At 42.4% G+C, this 19,194-nt stretch overlaps 1 protein-coding gene across 2 annotated transcripts in view; it reads right to left on the reverse strand.

The window, feature by feature from the left end:
* The window catches only part of dclre1b (DNA cross-link repair 1B), a 31,914-nt gene that overhangs the window by 5,599 nt on the left and 7,121 nt on the right, over positions 1-19,194 (reverse strand). The window contains exons 2-4 of one of the 2 annotated variants that reach the window (XM_080209894.1): positions 10,539-10,613; positions 7,007-7,172; positions 4,429-4,611 (exon numbers count right to left, since the gene is read on the reverse strand). In XM_080209894.1, coding sequence (XP_080066020.1) covers positions 4,429-4,611; positions 7,007-7,094 — 271 coding nt within the window. In that variant the 5' untranslated portion in view covers positions 7,095-7,172; positions 10,539-10,613. The remainder of the gene's footprint in view (positions 1-4,428; positions 4,612-7,006; positions 7,173-10,538; positions 10,614-19,194) is intronic. The other variant, XM_080209893.1, reaches the window with a different exon arrangement.

Here is a 19,194-nt window from a genome sequence, read left to right on the forward strand (position 1 = left end):
TCAAAAATGAGGTGCCAACCTGGTGAAACTACAACATAGGGCTACTTATGTGCCAAAAGGAATAAGCAGCAAGTGAGAGAGAGTTAAATGATTCCATAGCTAACAGGACAGGTCTAAGCTCTTCAGTCCTATCAAATCCAGTCAGGACATATCAAGCCCAGCCCATGACCGTCCCATTAGTCAACTCTGGATCATCTCTAAAGTGATGAAAGAAGTCATTATCAGTACAATCAAGTGGCACTTGCTAAACAATTACCTGCTCACTGATGCTCGGTTTGGGTTCTACTAGGCCACTGAGCTTTTGACTCAAACCTGGGCAAAAGAGCTGAACTACAGAAATGAGGTGAGGATCACTGCCTTTGACATCAAGGCAGTATTAGACCAAATGTGGCATCCAGGAGCTCTAGAAAAACTGGGGCCAATAGGAATCAAGGTAAACTTCTGTTGGTTGGAGACAGTTAAAATTCTCAGCTCCATGACATCACAGCAAGAGTTCCTCAGGATAACGTCCTCAACCCAATCACCTTCAAGTTGCTTCATCAATGACCTTCAGGTCAGAAGTGGTCTTTGTGATGATTGCACAATGTTCAGCACATTCACGACTCCCCATATACTGAATTAGTTCATGTCCAAATGCAGCAAGACTTGAACATTCAAGTTTAGGCTGACAAGCAGCAAGTAACGTTCATGCCACACATCATTCAACAGCATTACCATCGCTGATTCCTGACTGTCAACAGCCTGCGGGTTACTGCTTACCACAAACTGAACTTGACTGGCCACATAAATACTGTGGCATCAAGACCAGGTGAGAGGCTAGAAATGTTGCAGCAAGTAACACACCCCGTGACTCCCCAAAGCCTGTTCACCATCTACAAAGCACAAGTTAGGATGGAATACTCTCAATGTGCCTGGATGAGTGCTCCAACAACATTCAACAAGTTTGACACTATCCAGGAGAAAGTAATTCGCTTGATTGGCACTCGTTCCACATTGACAGAGGCCAGGTATGCACCAATTACAAGGTGCACTGCAAGAACTCTCCAAGGCTCCTTCAGCAGCACCTTCCAAACCCATGACCATTAACATTTACAAGGACAGGGGCAGGAGCCACATGAAACTTGTTATTTAAAAAGGGTAGTAGGGATAACCCAGGTAATTATAGGCCAGTAAGCTTGACATCAGTGGTAGGGAAGTTGTTGGAGAGGATTCTTAAGAGATAGAATGTATACGTATTTAGAACATGGCAATATCATTAGTGACAGGCAACGTGGATTTGTAAAGGGGAGGTCATGCCTTACGAATCTGGTAGAATTTTTTGAGGAGGTGACAAAAACGGTTGATGAGGGATGAGCTGTGGGTGTCGTCTATATGGATTTTAGTAAGGCGTTTGACAAAGTCCCTCATGATAGGTTGGTGAAAAAGGTTAAGGCTCATGGGGTACAAGGGACAGGTGGCTAGATGGATTGAGAACTGGCTTGGTAGCAGGAGACAGAGGGGGAGTGGAGGGGTCTTTTTCTAGCTGGAGGTCTGTGACTAGTGGTGTGCCGCAGGGCTCAGTACTGGGACCCTTGTTATTTGTAATATACATAAATGATTTGGAAGAGAGAGTAACTGGTGTGATCAGCAAGTTTGCAGATGAAACGAAGATGGCTGGGCTTGCTGATAGTGATGAGCAGTGTCACACAATACAGCAGGATATAGATAGGCTGGTAAATTGGGCAGAGAAATGGCAGATGGAATTTAATGCAGATAAATGCGAGGTGATGCATTTTGGAAGAAATAATGTAGGGGGGAGTTATACAATAAATGGTAGGACTATTAAGAGTATAGAAACACAGAGGGACCTACGTGTGCAAGTACACAAGGTGGCAGTACAGGTGGTGAAGAAGGCTTATGGTATGCTTGCCTTTATAGGAACGGATATAGAGTATAAAAGCTGCAGTATAATGTTGCAGTTGTATAGAACGTTGGTTAGACCGCATTTGGAGTACTGCGTCCAGTTCTGGTCGCCGTATTTCTGGAAGGACTTGAAGACCCTGGAGAGAGTGCAGAGAAGGTTTACCAGGATGTTGCCTGGTATGGAAGGTTTTAGCTGTGAGGAGAGATTGGGCAAATTGGGGCTGTTCTCCCTGAAAAGACGGAGAATGCGGGGAGATCTAATAGAGGTGTATAAGATTATGAAGGGTATAGACTGAACAGAGGTAAGCTTTTTCCCAGGTTGGATATGAAAATCACGAGGGGCCATGGGCTTAGGGTGAGGGTAGGGGTGGGGGTGACGAGGCAAGGTATAATTCAGATGTTAGAGGAAGGTTTTTCCACACAGAGGGTTGTGGGAGCTTGGAATGCACTGCCAAGTAGGGTGGTGGAGACAGGCACGCTAGAGTTGTTTAAGGCTTACCTAGATAGGCATATGAGCAGACTAGAGATGGAGGGATACAAGACTGTTCTAAATAAGGGTCAAGAGCCTCAGGACATTCCTGGGAATCAACAGATTCCTATGGGCCGACCAACATATTTTATGGCTCACCTGTCTTACGTTTGAGCTTCTGGGGATCTTCTGTGAATGGCTGTATAAGATGTGTATGTATATTGATGTCTTCTTTTTTTACATCCACAGGTGATTCGGTCCGCCTTGTTGGCCGACAAGGGGCATACACATGGTGGGTTGTGCGAGGACTGCTCTTGGATGTTGCTTCAAGAGCTGCCTAGGGCTTCACGTCGTTAGTGTATGCTTAAACTGGACCAACTGACGGGCAACATGACAGCTCAGTAACTATCATTGTTTGCTGTGCAGATACATGGACCTGGGTTGGATCTCCGACTCAGGTTGGTGTCTGTGGGAGTTTGCACATTCTCCCCGTGCTTGTGTGAATTTCCCCCGGGTGTTCTGGTTTCCTCCCACACCCCAAAAGCGTGCTTTTAGGCTGACTGGTGTTAACAAATTGTCCCTAAATTAGACCTCCCCAAATCTGGCATAGAGAAAAGTCATAGGTAGAAGGTGGTAGATGAGGCATTCACTGAATGTTAAAATGGCAGCGTGGGCTTGTTGGGCCGAAGGGCCTGTTTCCTGTGCTGTGTTGTTCTTTGGGACTCACAACCTGGAAGTTCCCCTCTAAATCACAGCCTTCTGACTTGGAAATAAATCACTGTTCCTTCTTTGCCGCTGGGTGAAAATCCTGGAACATCCTCCCTAACAGCATTGTGGTTGCATCTACACCACAAGGACTGTAGCGAGATCCACATCCCATAAATATACTTTAAAAATATCTAGGTGGCAGGTGGCCTCCCCTTGATTTTGGGTCGGTCATGGCACCCCTGCCTCTTCAAAATCCAGACTAGTGAATGCCCACAGACTAATCCATCACTGGGATACCATGGCCATTCTCAATTCCATTTTCACCTAAATGTTCTCTCAGACATTTTCTAGCAAAATGAGTCAAAGAACAGCAGGAACCTTCCTCACCATCATATCCGAGCCAACTTTCAAACTTTTTTTTACAATATATTTTTAAAGTAGCATATTTTCCACCTCCAGTTCTTTCTAAATCTGCTAAAAGTTGTACATAGCTTTAATGCTTAGGTGAGCTGCCATTTGATGGCTAAAGGCTCTAGTTCAGATAAGGGGCAGAATTTTACTGGCACACCCACTCAAGTTTCGCACGATTCCGCCTGAGGCCAATGGAGAATGCCATTCACCGAGCCTTGCCTGCCCCCAGAATCAGGGCAAGTGTGCCGGTAAAATTCCAGCCAAGGTGTTGTCAGTGATGTACCAAGTCAGTAAGGAACTGGTCAAAAGGTTATTTTCTTTTCCTTTCTGGAAACTGATAAAAGCGATCTTTTTAAATGCCCAGCTGTGTTCAGATCAATGTCTTTGCTGACACAAACTGAGTGTGAATTACTGTCTCCATACTATCCATAAGAGAATAACACAAGCAAAGAAAGCGATAATTTCTCACAGACAGGGGATCTCAATAATTAGTGTCTGTATGGATTTTCTTAACCTATGCTAAGTTCTCCCCTTCCCTCTCCTCAGGCATGGCAGGAACAATTCCAAAACTGGTCTGTCACTGAAGGGTACTCGTCTGGCAATTTTCTTAGTTGTTAACTGTTTCCTCCCACCACCGCCACCTCAGCCTGCATGTAACCTGCACTTTCAGTGAGACAGCTCAGAAAGTACGTGTAGCAAAATACATAAACTGAGGATCTCTCTTCGAAGATACAAGATATTGACAATTTTATTGTATGTGTGCATCATGTGTCTATTCTATTCATAGAAGTATCCAAACAAATTGGGGAGCTAACATGCAAGTTATATCAGCCATCCATATTTGATATTTAGTCACCACAACAATGACTCCAGTGAAGGGTCTGAGTTCTTTAAATCAAGACAAGATGCAGGAAACTCAAGGGTTACCACATTCTTACCAATTATTACATTGTGTTCTGGGTGAGCATTAATTATTGCTTTGATCTGTTCAGTGGCTTCTTGACGAGAAGGCACCATGGACTCAGGGTCACAGTTTGTGTTATCCAGGTATAGGATATCTATCCTTTTTTCTACGTTCAATGGTGGATGGCTAAACATGGCTGGTGTGTAACGGAAATCCGCTGCATAAGAAAGAAAACAAAATCTCTATCAGTGTCTTTCGGCTGATTTTCAGCATCTCTTGGTTTTTTTAAATTACTCTCATATTTTGATTTAAATACAACACAAACTAAACCAAACACCGATTTTGATTTTTCATGACAAACATCAAATCAGTTTTGCTGTAGTTCTAATAATGGCCCGGATCTTACACAGAATGGTAATCATCATCAGATAGCTGCTCTCCTCTTACTTTTGCGCACACAAATATTGCTCCACATTTCTGACTCAGATTTTTTCCAAGCCTGACCTCTTCAGAAACGTGGAGCAGTGTCCAACCAAGAGCGCTATCAGATTGCTATCGTTTCAGGGGAAGACAAGCTGTGCTCCTTTTCCTTTTACAGCACAGCTTATGAGTGTGTGAAGTGGAAGCTGGGTGGGTAGGTCAGGTCAGCGGCTTTTAGATCAAGTCGGATCAGATCAGACCAGGTAAATGGTTAGGTGTGGGCCTACTCAGAGGATCAGGGAAAGTGTGTTTGGTGCTGGGATGGTCAGTTCCATACTAACCAAGAAGTTAGACTGGGATTTTTCTAACTAACATTTCCTGGGTAACTATCCAAGTAAGTACCACAGAATTGTCCGACACTTCAAATAATACATGGGATAAGGGCTTTGGACACAAGTATATAAAATATAAAGAAAGTGAATAGGTAATCAAAAGATGTTAAAAATGGATATTTGTTTTGACAAATCAGGGAAAGGCAATTTCAACTGTCGCTGAGCTTGTAACAAAAGGGCATAAAATTAAAAGAATAAAGAGACAAAAGGTTTTTTTAATATATATAAAAGGACTGTTGGGCCATGAAATGTCCTACAAATGACAGCAATGAAAACAGAAATCATAAAAGCTATTTAAAATGGACGTGGAATGCTACTTAAATAGTGAATGAAAAGATCACTATAATCAGTTGTAAAAATATTTTACTCTGTCCTATTTACCATCAGAAAGCAAAAAAACCAATACACTTTTTAATTTAAACTTAATCTCCCTTACATATTTTACACTCACCCTACTTACTTATACTGAGCTTTTTTTTAAGGCAGTATTTCACTGCCTTTTGGTTCTTTGCCCAGTCGGTCCTTCCTTGTCGTCAGTCTAGACGACGAATGCTACCATGGAGGGCATCACAATCAAGCCAAGCCTTGTTTGAAAACAACATTCAAACACAAGCAGTGATCACCAGTTTGGGCTGGGTGTAGGCGGGCAGTGGGTGAAGGAGGATGTTGGATTCTCCTTTATCCAGTCCAAGAGAAAAGGCCAGTTATAGGATTCCAACAATCTGTTGAGATCAGTTAACTGAGAACAGACTAGGTAAAGGAACACATACCAATGCAGTGAGTGGCCCATTGAGACATCAGGCGGAGCTCTTGAAACAATGTTTTAACAATGAACAAAAGGAACGCATTCAGAAGCAAACTGAATCCAGTTTTGAACATTAGCTGCAGGGCACTAATCTACTTAAGCTAATTGCGGAAATTTTCTTTTCTGTTTGTGAAGATTCCGAACAAAAAAATCTGCAATTGGCAACATGGCTTTTCTGTATGATTGCTGGAAAATTTGCTTCACCAGCTTCAGTGTTCAGTTACTTTCGAAACTGTGGTGATCTGAAAAAGATTGCTCAAAATAACTTTGACTCCCAATTTTCAGTCCTTTTGTTTTTATGATTCTGCTATCCAGCTGCATTCCTTTCACTCAAATTTTTTCCTGTCCATCTATCTCCCCATCCTTGCCAAGAGCATGTCTTATGTACTTTTAAGGATTTATTTGGGAAGAAAGTTTGAAAAACGTTTTATTTTGGCACGCTGGGAAGTAATATTTTCCAGCCTGCTGGGATGAATAAAAACATTGGAATTTTCATTATATTTGAAGGGGTGAAAGAGCAGTATGACATGTCCTATTATTTGACTAAACTGAACAAGTTCCAAGCTAAAGGGGAGTGACAATTTGAATATTCAGCTTGTACCTTCCAGTACAGGCCTTCTCAACTTTAATCAGTATAATAGTAACCATTAATTTTAAAAGAACATAAAACAATCTATTTTTAACTTATAGCCATTGGTTTATTTAAACAGATAAATTATTTTCCATATTTTGGGAAGTTTCAGCTTCCCCAACTGAGGCTGTTTACAAGTTACTAAGGGCTTCCTACCCTATCCTATGCAAAATGACACAGGAGGCTGATCAATGCTCTCTTCCCACTCAACATAGATAGAGATACCAACTTCCATTTCTTCCTTTGTCAGAGTAAGCAAATTATCCAATATATACACAAGTTATCTTTCATCTCATGATTACGTAAATAATTTACCACAAACTTAATGGATAATTACTACATACATTTAAAAGTATTGCCATACCCGTGTACAGAACTGTGCCAAAATAACCATCAAAGAGAAACATGACAGAGCCTGGACAGTGATTGCTGTCAATCAATGTTACGGTCATGGTCTCTTTTCCAATTTCATCAAGATTCAAGAGGTGGCTCTCCTCCAATTCCAATGGGTGGATCCAGATTTCATCCACCTAATGAAAAGAAAAACCAAATAGCTGACATATTGGGAAACATGTAAACCAATTGTAATTAAGCCTGGACTGTCACTCTCAAAATCACATTGTAATGTGAAAATAAGTTCAAAGCATCAAGACAAAAAGTTGAGGAGATAATTTATAAAGCTTTCCTGACCCGAAAAAAACACTTTTCAGATTGAAGAATAAAATGGACTCAAGTGGATGAGGCTGGAAGAGCAGTTGAAGCTAGTTCCTTGGAAGTAGGGATATTAGGAGGAGGATTTTGAGAGGTGATGGTTTAGTCATAAAGTTTCTGGACTAGGAATCCAGGCAAATGCTCCAACGAGGGGCATACATGCGATGGGTCGTACTGGGGCTGCTCTTGGTTGTTTAAGATTGGCCTAGTGCTTCATGTCGTTAGTGTGTGCCTAAACTGGACAAGATACTGGGCAAGACGACAGCTCAGTGACTATTGCTGATTGCTGTGCAGACACATGGATTTGGGCCGGTGTCTGTGGGAGTTTGCGCATTCTCCCCGTGCTTGCGTGGGTTTTCTCTGGGTGCTCCGGTTTCCTCCCACACCCCAAAGATGTGCTGTTAGGCTGATTGGCAGGAATAAATTGTCCCTAAATCAGTTTCCCTCAATCTGGATGGCCATAAAACATTAGACAGGGGTCGTGGATAGAGGGGTGGACTGGTGGTGTTGAGATGGCGGCACGGGCTCGTTGGGCCGAAGGGCCTGTTTCCCGGGCTGATTTTGTTCTTTGGACATTGATTCAAATCCCACTGCAGCAGCTGCTGGTATTTGAAGTCAATTAATAGTGAATAATCTGGTTCATTAATGCCCTTTAGTGAAGGAAATCTACCAACTTTATCTGATCTGGCCTATGTGTGATTGGGCATTAGTGAACCAGATTATTCACTATTAGCTGACTTCAAATACCAGCAGCTGCTGCATTGGGATTTGAATCAATGTCCCCAGAGCATTTGCCTGGACCCTTAGTCCAGAAACATTACCACTAAACCATTATCTCTCAAAATCCTCCTCCTAATGGCCCTACTTCCAAGGGACTAGCTTCAACTGCTCTTCCAGCCTCATCCACTTGAGTCCATTTTATTCTTCAATCTTGGAAATGTGGTTGACTCTTAACTGCCCCCTGTACTGGCCTCATAAACCATTCAGTTCCAGGCAATTAGAGATGGGCAACAAATGCTGGCTTTGCCAGCCACACCCCCATACCACGAATTCCAGAGGTGGGAGCCTGATGGCTAGAAAAGCAGCCATCACTGGTGGAGTAAAGAGGATTAGAACAAGAGGTAGACCAATGTCAGAGTTATCAAGGAGCCAAAAAGTGACAGAGTTGAAAAAGATCACAGAAGATGAAAGTGTTTGAGGATGTTGATCCAGGATCAAACTAAATAGGGCACAGGAGCACTAGGAATTAAGTAAGGACTGAGGTATTGAAAGTGAATGGAGGGAAAGAATGAAAGTCTGCCGGGGCATCAAGATTAAAAGTCTACGCGGGGAAGTTTGAGGGACTGTCCTGAGGTTGATGCCACACAATCAGGGGCATATTTAAGAGGCCGTCCTTGCGTTGTGCGAGACATGTTAGAGAGCTTTGCACGCACGCAAGTCTTCAGGATGGGGAGGTGTCAGATCGACAAAGGGCATTGGGACACCAACATGGAAGGGATCAGGGAGAGCACAGAAATATCAACATGCACAGTAATAGGATCAAGGTTAACGGGGAAGGCAGGATTGTTACAGGAGGGATGCATGTATATAGGAGTCTCAAGGTATGGGGGAATGAGCCCAGCACAACTATTTTGGGTTATTTAAAGGTGCACTCTTAATTTCTTCGAGAACAAGGTTTGTTGGATTCAAGGATCTAATGTGCAATGAACAAACTTTGCTCCTTTATAAATGGTGTACGTTCAGATAAGAATTCATTAAGATTTGGTGCTGCAAAGTAGTTTGTCTTACTGGCCAGCTTTTCCTGACACAGGCATGTGAAAGGAAGGAGAATCAATCAAGTGCCATAGCTGCTGCACAGAAGCTGGATGGACACTACAAGCTTCAATATTCGCATTATACTGGTCATGGCTAACAAGGCACCATGCTTACAGTAATGACATATTATAAGGATAGTATCTTGGCTACTACAGATGAGCTGACAGTAGTCTGAGGGTTATAGCACATAGGTATATTGACCATAATCAAGATCCACATTGTGAATGCACAATCATGCCTGAGTGGCCAAAGATGGTCAAATACCCTGGACCTCAAGGACCTCCATCCTTGAGGTCTAGAAGTGGTATCCTCAATGGGGATGCCATTTCTAGACTGAGGGCAGGCCACGGACTTCCTGGTTCAGAGATGGAGGGAGACCATTCAAAGGGAAATAGCAGTGATCTCTCAATTCTATTCTTTCAGAAACAAAAAAGAGTGAAGAATGATGCAGACAACATTCCCTTGCTGATGGTCATAGTTAGAATGAAAACAAAGGCCAGTCACTGTTTGGTTGGCTCCAGAAAGACAATCATCTTGAGGAATAAGAGGCAGCAGCACCCAAAAAAGTTCCAGATGCTGTCAAGGAGGGCAAAATCCACAAAAACATCTATAGAAGACATTATTGATACATGGAGATGAGCGAGTGTGCCATAGGCGCTTCTGCTTGTCTAGTGATGTGATAGCTTATATCTTCTCCACAAGGAACTCATGCTGCAAGGACTTGGAGGGCATCCATGTCGGTTGCTTTGAAGATGGCCACCATATGAAACTTTCTGTTAACAGGTCCTTCCAAGGCTCCATCAGAGACCCTTGCAGAATATCACAATAAACAACACACAGCTGCAAAACGGAGGTGACAAATGGCCTTTTCAATAAAGCTCACCATTACATATAGTTCTCCATAGATAATGCAAGCCAGGCTATCAAAGATGTGGGATTCATTGCCATCTTAGGTTTACTGCAAATGCAAGGCTTTATCAACTGCACATGATCTTGAGAGCTCCCTGGCAACAACCAGTGTGATTCATGAATAGAAAACAATTTCACTGGCTAAACATTCAGTTTGTTTGTGATCATAGAAAACAGATCCTGTATGCTAGAGCTAGCTGTCCAGGGAGCTCTCATCTTTCCTCACTCATAGGTGCCACAAATCTTTGAGGGTTCTCGACACTTAGCAGTGCTGTTATTAAGGGACAGAACATCCCCAAGAGACACGGTAAATGATGTCCATTTGTCATCTATACAGTGTATCGGAGTAGAAATACAGTGCAGCATATTCTAGTACAAGTTCCTTAATAGACCAAACAATTGGCCTCTCGAGGATGTATTTCCAATATTTGGACGAGTTGGGGGAGCTCTCCAATACTTACCAACAGTGTTCCACGTTAATGTTGCCTGATGCACCCGCACAACCATGCCCTGGAAAAGGCTAGGGGTAATATTGCCTGAAGGAGACATCGAAGAGTTAGAAGCCTCCACAGATGAGGATGTTGCATGCACAAGCATGATACAGCAAACATGTATGTGACAACTTTACAGGGTTGTGTGGTACTACCACTGTGCTAAATGGGATAGATTTCAATCAGATCTAACAACCAACTCAACCATGTTGTACTGAGGGCCAAAAGCAGCAGAATTACATCAATCTAATTTCATGGCCCAGTGTATCCCTTAGACTCAACCCTGGTTCAATAAGCAGTATAGGAGACCACTCCAGAAGCAGCATCAGGTGTACTTAAAAATGAGGTATCAACCTGGTGAAGCTACAAAACAGGCCTAACTTGACATCATAAAAAAAATAAGCAGCCAGTGGCAAGACAGAACGAAGCAATTCCATAACTAAGCAGATCAGATCTCTACAGTCTTGCCACATCTAGTCACGAATGGTGGTGAAAAATAGAACTCACTGTATGAGAATGCTCCACAAATATCTCAATCCTTAGTGATGGGAGAGCTGAGCTTATCTGTGCAATAAATTTCATGATGTGGATATGCCGGTGTTGGACTGGGGTAAATACAGTAAAAAGTCTGACAACACCAGGTTTTAGTCCAACCGATTTATTTGATAGTAAACTCACTAGCTTTCGAGGGGATTCCCTCTTCTTCAGGTGAATGGAGAGTTCTGGCCTCAGACAGAGCATATAGAACACAGACAGTTTAGAGATTACTGATTAGAATGCGAATCTTTACACCTAACCTGCTGTTCAAGTCTTAAAGTGGCCGACAATGTGAGTGTAAGGAGCACTGATCACAGGTTAAAGAGATGTGTATTGTCTCCAGACAGTACAGTAAGTGAGGCAAGTCACAGGGGTTACAGATAGTGCGACATGAACCCATCTGTAACCCCCGTGACTTGCCTGGCTTTGCAAAACCTCACTTACTGTACTTTCTGGAGACAATATACATCTCTTTAACCTGTGATCAGTGCTCCTTACGCTCACATTGTTGGCCACTTTAAGACTTGAACAGCAGGGTAGGTGTAAAGATTCGCATTCTAATCAGTAATCTGTAAACTGTCTGTGCTTCATATGCTCCGTCTGAGGCCAGAACTCTTTATTCACCTGACGAAGAGGTTAACCTCGAAAGCTTGTGAGTTTACTGTCAAATAAATCAGTTGGACTAAAACCTGGTGTTGTCAGGCTTTTTACAATAAATTTCATCCATTAGTACTGAGCAGATGATCCATACCAGCCCCCTCAAGGACTCTAACATTGCAGATGCCAGTCTTCAGCCAATTCAACTCATGCCATATATCAAGAAATGGTTAAAGGTACTGTACACTGCAAAGGCTATGGGTCTGATAATATTTCAGCAATGGTACTGAAGATGTGCTCCAGAACTTACCATGCCCCTAGCCAGGCTATTTTAGTATACCTACAACCGGGCCATCTACACACTGTGGAAAACTGCCCAGGTATGGCCTGTAAACAAAAGTATCAAAAATCCAACCAGCTAATTACCACTCCATCAGTCTACTCTCAAGCAGTATAGTCGAAGCGGTCATTAACAGTGCTATCAGGTGGCACTTCCTCAGCAATAACCTACTCACTGATAAACAGTTTGGCTTCGCCCACAGCCACCCAACTCCTGACCTCATTACAGCCTTGATTCAAATGTGGACAAAGGAGCTGAATTCTAGAAGTGAGGCAAGAGTGACTCCTTTGCATGAAGGCAGCATTTGACCGAGAGTGGCATTAAAGTGTCTTAGCAAAACTGGAGTTAATGGGAATCAGGTTGCAGTCATACCTAGCACAAAAGGAAGATGACTGTGGTTATTGGAAGTCAATCATCTCAGTTCCAGGACATCACTGCAGGGAGTTTCTCAGTGTACTATCCTAGGACCAACCCCCTTCAGCTACTTCAATGAACTTCCTCCATCATAAGGTCAGAAGTGGGGATGTTTGCTGATAATTGCATAATGTTCAACATCATTCACGAATCCTCAGATATTGAAGCAGTTCGTATCAAAATGCAGCAAAATCTGGACAATATCCAGGCTTGGACTGATAAGTGGCAAGTAACAAACAATGGCAACAGAGCCCTTTGACATTCAATGGCATTACTATTATGAATCTCCCATTATCAATATCCTGGGGGTGACCATTGACCAGAAATTCAACTGGACGAGCCATACAAATACCGTGGCTACAAGAACAGGTCAAAGGCAAGGAATACTGCACCATCTACAAGACATAAGTCAGAAATATAATGGCATATTCTCCACTTATCTGAATGAGCGCAGCTCCAATAACACTGAAAAAACTGAATACCATCCAGGACAAAGCAACCCATTTGATTGGCACCCCAGCCATAAACATTCACTCTCTCTAGCATCAGCTTACAGCTGACACATGGGAACACCATGACCTGGAAAAGCCCCTCCAAGCCACTCAGCATGCCTACCTGGAAATATATTACACCGTTCCTTCACTGTCACCAGATCAAAATTCTGGAACACCCCCCCTAACAGCACTGTGGGTATGCCTACACCACATCAGCTGCATCGGTTCAAGGCGGCAGCTTTTCATCACCTTCTCTAGGGCAATTAAGGATGGACAATAAATGCTGGCATAGACAATAATGCCCACATCCCTTGAATGAATACAAAAAAAAGACCGGGGACATCATACCCTTCTGGTAACATTTGCAGTTTTTGCAATTGATGCTTACCTGAAGAGGTTGGGGATTTAGCATGGAATGACATCATCAGGTGGCTGCATACCTACATCACCAGCTTTGCTGAGTTCCTTGCTGATTAATAATTAATGCACTGAAAAGAGGACAATCACGCATATTCAGATATGGAGTTGACTTTCCTGCCCACTATTGTAATTAGTGTCCAGAATGGAAAGCCCCACCTTTATTATCAGTAAAACAGTGGGAAAATCATACAACAGCCTTGAAATTAAAAAACATGGGGCAGTGATGATTTTCCATTTTGCCAGAAATTTATTGCCTGCTTCCAGAAGAGGTGGCGGCAAGGCAGCGCCCTGCTCACCTGGATAAATACAAGCAAAATCAAGAGAGGGCAGTCACAAAGCTGGACCGCCAGGAAGAGATTTTGGAGGACAGAATAATTAACAAAATCAATGTGAGTAAGCAAAATAAAGTCAAACAATCTCAAGATATGCAGCTTTTATATAGATCACTGTGTTGTGATCATGAGGAAAATTAGATTTTGAAATCTCAAACTTTAAAATGATCAGAGAGGGGGCAACTAGTTGTGAAGCAAGGTCATTGCAGATGGCAGGAACAACTGGAATGTGATGGTAATCAGAGACAGGGAAACAAAACTTAATATATTTTTTGGGAGTGGTAACAATTATTTTGGAAAAATTTGGGACCACACCAAATAATAGAAATTAGTTGATGATGATCCAGAGTTAAGCAGGAAAGCTGTGTGATGAGGAACCAAGGGGATCAATGCAAATAGTGGCAAGAGGGAGGAGGTGGAAGAAAAACTACAAAATAATGATGCATTGATTAAAGGGAGAGGCAAGTGATTGGAGCAGAGATGAAAGGACCAGGGTGTTAATCAGTTACATGTAGAGACCCCAATGTTTCTTTGACAAAGTCCCAATTTTTGAGACAGACCATTCAAAATATGAAAAAAGGAAGAAAGGAAGCGATATTAAAAAGGAAAAGGTTGATATCTGTTAGTGAACAATAGTTCAGATATGCTTGGAATAATTCTAGAACACTTCATTGTTAACAGCTGCATTTAGTCAAGAGGAGAATGTGGAGCAGTAAACAACGATGGGCTCAAGGCTGGTTTTGTGGTGAATTATAAGGCATGTTTCAGCCAGATATGTTTAAGTTTAGAATCAGGTATGTCAGGGATTGGGCTTCCACGTTGTAGGGAATCAGTCTAGAAGTGAAGCTGAAGGAAGCAAGGGAATCAGTCGGGAAGATGGAACTTGAGATTACAGAAGACAAAATGAGCGAAGGCATAAAGGAGAACATTTTAGTGAGGAATGCATCTGCCAGCCTTACAAAAGTAGATATGGAGAATCCTGAAGGAAAACTGGATAAAATAATATTCAAAAGTGGAAAGGAGCCATTCAGTCTTAGGGAAAGACCAAAGTAGGATTCAGAGCAAATCTGAGAAGCCCTTGGCAATTTCAGTGTTGTGCAATGAGAAACCAAAGATAAAAGGGAATGAAGGGACAGAGTGTGAAAAAAAGCACTTTTGTAATCTGAATCTTAGCAAGAGCTACAATGGAACTTAGGAATGCAGAGAAAGAACCTCAGTGGAGAGATAAAGCAATTGGGGTCTCAATGAAATTTAGAGTTAAAGGGATGTGAAGAAATAATGTATAGGTTGGATGGTAAGGGAACATTACAATGGTCTAATGTTTTAGAGTCAGAGTTACAGAAGTTTACAGCATTGAAATAGGCCCTTTGGCCCAACGTGTCCATGCCGGCTTTTTTTTAAAACCCAAAGCTGGTCTACAACATATAAAGTAAACAAGTTTGGAGAAGGCAGGAGATGTTGCCTACAACCTGGGACACTTTTGGATAGAAAGGTTTTTTAACTGAATTCATAGCAGTTGATGATAGGCAACTCGAGAGAAAGCATCTATTTCAGCTTTGATAGAAGTAAAGTCATAGAATGGAGTGATGGTTAAGAAAGCCAGAAATTCAAAGGACATCAAGTGAAAAAAACTAGGGAAGAGTTTCCAGGAAGCCTGGAGTTAAAGGAACAGAGGAAACGGGGAGCAAAACAGATTACTGTTCAGGGACAACAGACAGCTGAAAAGAAGTTGGCTAAAATATCTGAAGTAATGCTAACGTGTGTGATATCTTACTAATTTGTGAGACATTAATTGAAGTAATTGTGGAGCAGTCTCAAGAGTATGTGCAAAAGCATTCAAGACAAAGGAATCCTGAAAGGATTACTAACCAATGTGACAATACCACTGCATCACCAACTCCCCTTTTGTATTCAATACCTTTTCCAATAAAGGAAAGCACATTCTATATGCTCTTTACCACCTTATCTACCTGTCCTACCAAATATCATGCATTCCAAAGTCTCTCACTTTATCAACCCCTCTCAATATCTCCCTCTCAAAGAGGTGGTATCAATGGGTGTTATTCTGGATGGCGGTTGGTGACTAGTGGGGTGCCGCAGGGATCGGTGCTGGGGCCTCAACTATTTACCATTTATATATATGATCTGGAGGAGGGGGCTGAGTGTAGGGCGACGAAATTTGCTGATGACACGAAGATGAGTGGAAAAGCAAATTGCATGGAGGGTATGGAAAGTCTGCAGAGGGATCTGGATAGGCTGAGCGAGTGGGCGAGGACCTGGCAGATGGAGTATAACGTTAGCCAATGTGATGTTACCCACTTTGGCAGAAATAATAATAGGAGGGATTATTATTTAAAAGGCGAAAAGCTGCAGCATGCTACAGTGCAGAGGGACCTGGGGGTCCTTGTGCACAAGTCGCAAAAACCCAGTCTGCAGGTGCAGCAGGTGATCAAGAAGGCGAATGGAATGTTGGCCTTTATAGCAAGGGGGATAGAATATAAAAGTAGGGAGGTCTTGCTGCAACTGTACAGAGTACTGGTGAGGCCGCAGCTGGAGCACTGTGTGCAGTTTTGGTCACCGCACTTGCAGAAGGATATATTGGCCTTGGAGAGAGTGGAGAGGTGGTTCACTAAGCTGATAGCGGAAATGAGGGGGTTGGCCTATGAAAAGAGACTAAATAGACGAGGTCTGTACTCGGAGTTTGGAAGGATGAGGGGGGATCTTATAGAGACGTATAAAATAATGAAGGGGATAGATAGGCTAGGGGTAGAGAGATTCTTCCCGCTTAGAAAGGATAGCAGGTCCAGAGGGCACAGCCTCAAGATGGGAGGGGTCAGTTTAGATCAGAGTTGAGGAGGAACTTCTTCACTCAAAGGGTGGTGAACCTCTGGAATTCTCTGCCTGTTGAGGTAGTGGAGGCTACCTCGCTAAATATATTTAAGTCACGGGTAAATAGGTTTTTGATAGACAAGGGAATTAAGGATTATGGGGAGGAAAGCAGGAAAGTGGAACTGCTCCACTTCAGATCAGCCATGATCTTATTGAATGGCGGGGCAGGCTCGAAGGGCTAGATGGCCTATTCCTGCTCCTATTTCTTATGTTCTTATAGCCTCCTGTTTACTGAGTATTTTTTGCCCTCTCCAAATGCCTTATCTCTCACTTTTCTGGACTGAATTCCATTGGCCATATTTCTGCCCACTCAACTAGAAATAAACAGCTATCCCCTTCATAGCCAGTCTTTTGGGTCATCCATATAATTTCCAATCACGCCTCCCAAACTTAAGTTCAAATCATTAACATAAACAGCAAGGGCCCAAACACTGAGCTCCATGGAATGCCACTAGAACCTACTTTTTAACTGTAAAAACATCTATCGACCATTATCCTATGTTTCCTGTTGCCAATTTTAGATCCAATTTGCCACCTTCCCATGTATCGATGGGATTTCACTTTTTTGACCGGTCTAGCATGCGACACCTTGTCAAATGCCTTACTGAAATCCATGCAGACAACATCGACTGCACTACCCTCAATCTTCCTTGTTACTCAGGTTTGGCCTGAGTGCCATTCTCCATTCCCAGTGGCATGGGAACAGTCAAGATCAGAGAACTCTGCCCATAATCTTTCCCTAATAAAATGATTCAGACTATCCCTAACGATGAATCAATCCCTTCATAAATGCCAATATGCTCCCCTAATTCCATGACTCCCAATTTTGGGTGATAGTCCTTCATATAAAGTAAAGTTTATCATTAGTCACAAATAGTTACTGTGAAAATCTGCTAGTCGTCACATGTCAGTGCCTGTTCGGGTACAACGAGGAAGAATTTAGCATGGCCAATGCACCCAAACAGCACATCTTTCAGACTGTGGGAGGAAACCGGAGCAACCGGAGTAAACCCAAGTAGCCATGGGGAGAACGTGCAAACTCCACACAGACAATGACCCAAGCTGGGAATCGAACCTGGTTCCTGATGCTGTGAAGCAGCAGTCCTAACCAACGTGCCGTCCGCATCTTAGATAACTCCCCTGAAGCATTTTATTGTGTTATTTGATTACAAGTTTTCTCAAAAAATCTTATTAACAACTCATTTCCTTTTTATCAATACCTTTTATTATGTACTCAAGAGTCAAACATAGTTTGCCTTTTTATAAATCCATGCCAGCTGTCATTAATTAATTAAGATGAACATTAATTTTAATTCCCACTTTCCTTCCAGGAGCCACCCACTGCTACCTTAGACTAAATTTTAAAATTCTTTTATGGGATGCGGACACAGCTGGCCTTGCCCTTTTAAGTGGCAGAAGTCGCAGGTTAGGAAAGTGCTGTTGAAGAAAGCTTGTGAGTTGGTGCAGTGCACTTGCACATGGTGCATGCTGCTGTCACAGTTTGTCGGTAGTGGAGGGAGTAAATAGTCGACGTAAAGAGGCACTCTGGGATAAACAGAATATTGCACCAGATACACAGTATATTCATTGTGTACTTAACACAATTTATTAAAAATTCTACTCCTAACTGCCATGAGCTACATTAAGGTTTTATTTCTTAATGTGCAAAGCATTTTTACTAAAGTGAATGAATTCACCACACAAATCAATGTAAATGAGTATGACATAGTTGGATCATGGTGACATAGCTGCAGATTGACCAGGGAAGAGAACTTAACATCCAATGGTATTCAGTGTTTCAGAAGAACAGACAAAGGAAAAGGTGCTGGGATTGCACTCTTGGTTAAGGATGAAATTAAATGTCATTGTGAGGAAGGATATTAGCTCCAATGATGTGGAATCTGTAGAACTAAGAAACACCAAGGAGCAAAAAATGTTGGTGGGGATTGTATATAGATCCCCAAACTGTGGTGTGATGTTATGAATTGGCATTTATTCAAAAAGCACTGGAGTATAAAAATAGAGAAGTCTTCTTGCAATTGTATAGGATGTTGGTGAGACCACATCTGGAATATTGTGTCCAGTTTTGGTCTCTTTATTTGAGGAAGGATGTGGTGGCATTGGAGACAGTTCAGAGGAGGATTACCATGATTCTGGGGATGAAAGGGTTAGAGTCATAGAGCAATACAGCAGGGAACAGGACCTTTGGCCCAACTGGTCCATGCCAACCATGGTGCCCTCCTAGCTAGTCCCAATTGCCCATGTTTGGCCCATATCCCTTTAATCCTTTCCCATCCATGCCACAGTGGTTATGGAACTAAATTAGCAGTCCAAAGATCCGAGTTCACAATCCCGACACAGTACATTTGAAAACCAAATTCAATAAATCCGGACATTTGTGGGCTAGTGACAGAAAGTTACAATAAAAGTTGCTATATAGTTTTAACAAACCAACTAATTCGCTGTCCATCAAGGAAGGGAATCTGCTGTCCCCACCAGATTTGCTCTATACCCAATTTAAATGCCATACTGCATCATTTACTCTTAATGACTTCAGAGCAACTTCCATGTCGCCTACATCTTAAGAAGAGTGTTTATTTATA

The sequence above is a fragment of the Carcharhinus amblyrhynchos genome, chromosome 22 (genome assembly GCF_965287045.1).
Source record: "Carcharhinus amblyrhynchos chromosome 22, sCarAmb.v2.hapA, whole genome shotgun sequence".
Classification (NCBI taxonomy): Eukaryota; Metazoa; Chordata; class Chondrichthyes; order Carcharhiniformes; family Carcharhinidae; genus Carcharhinus; species Carcharhinus amblyrhynchos.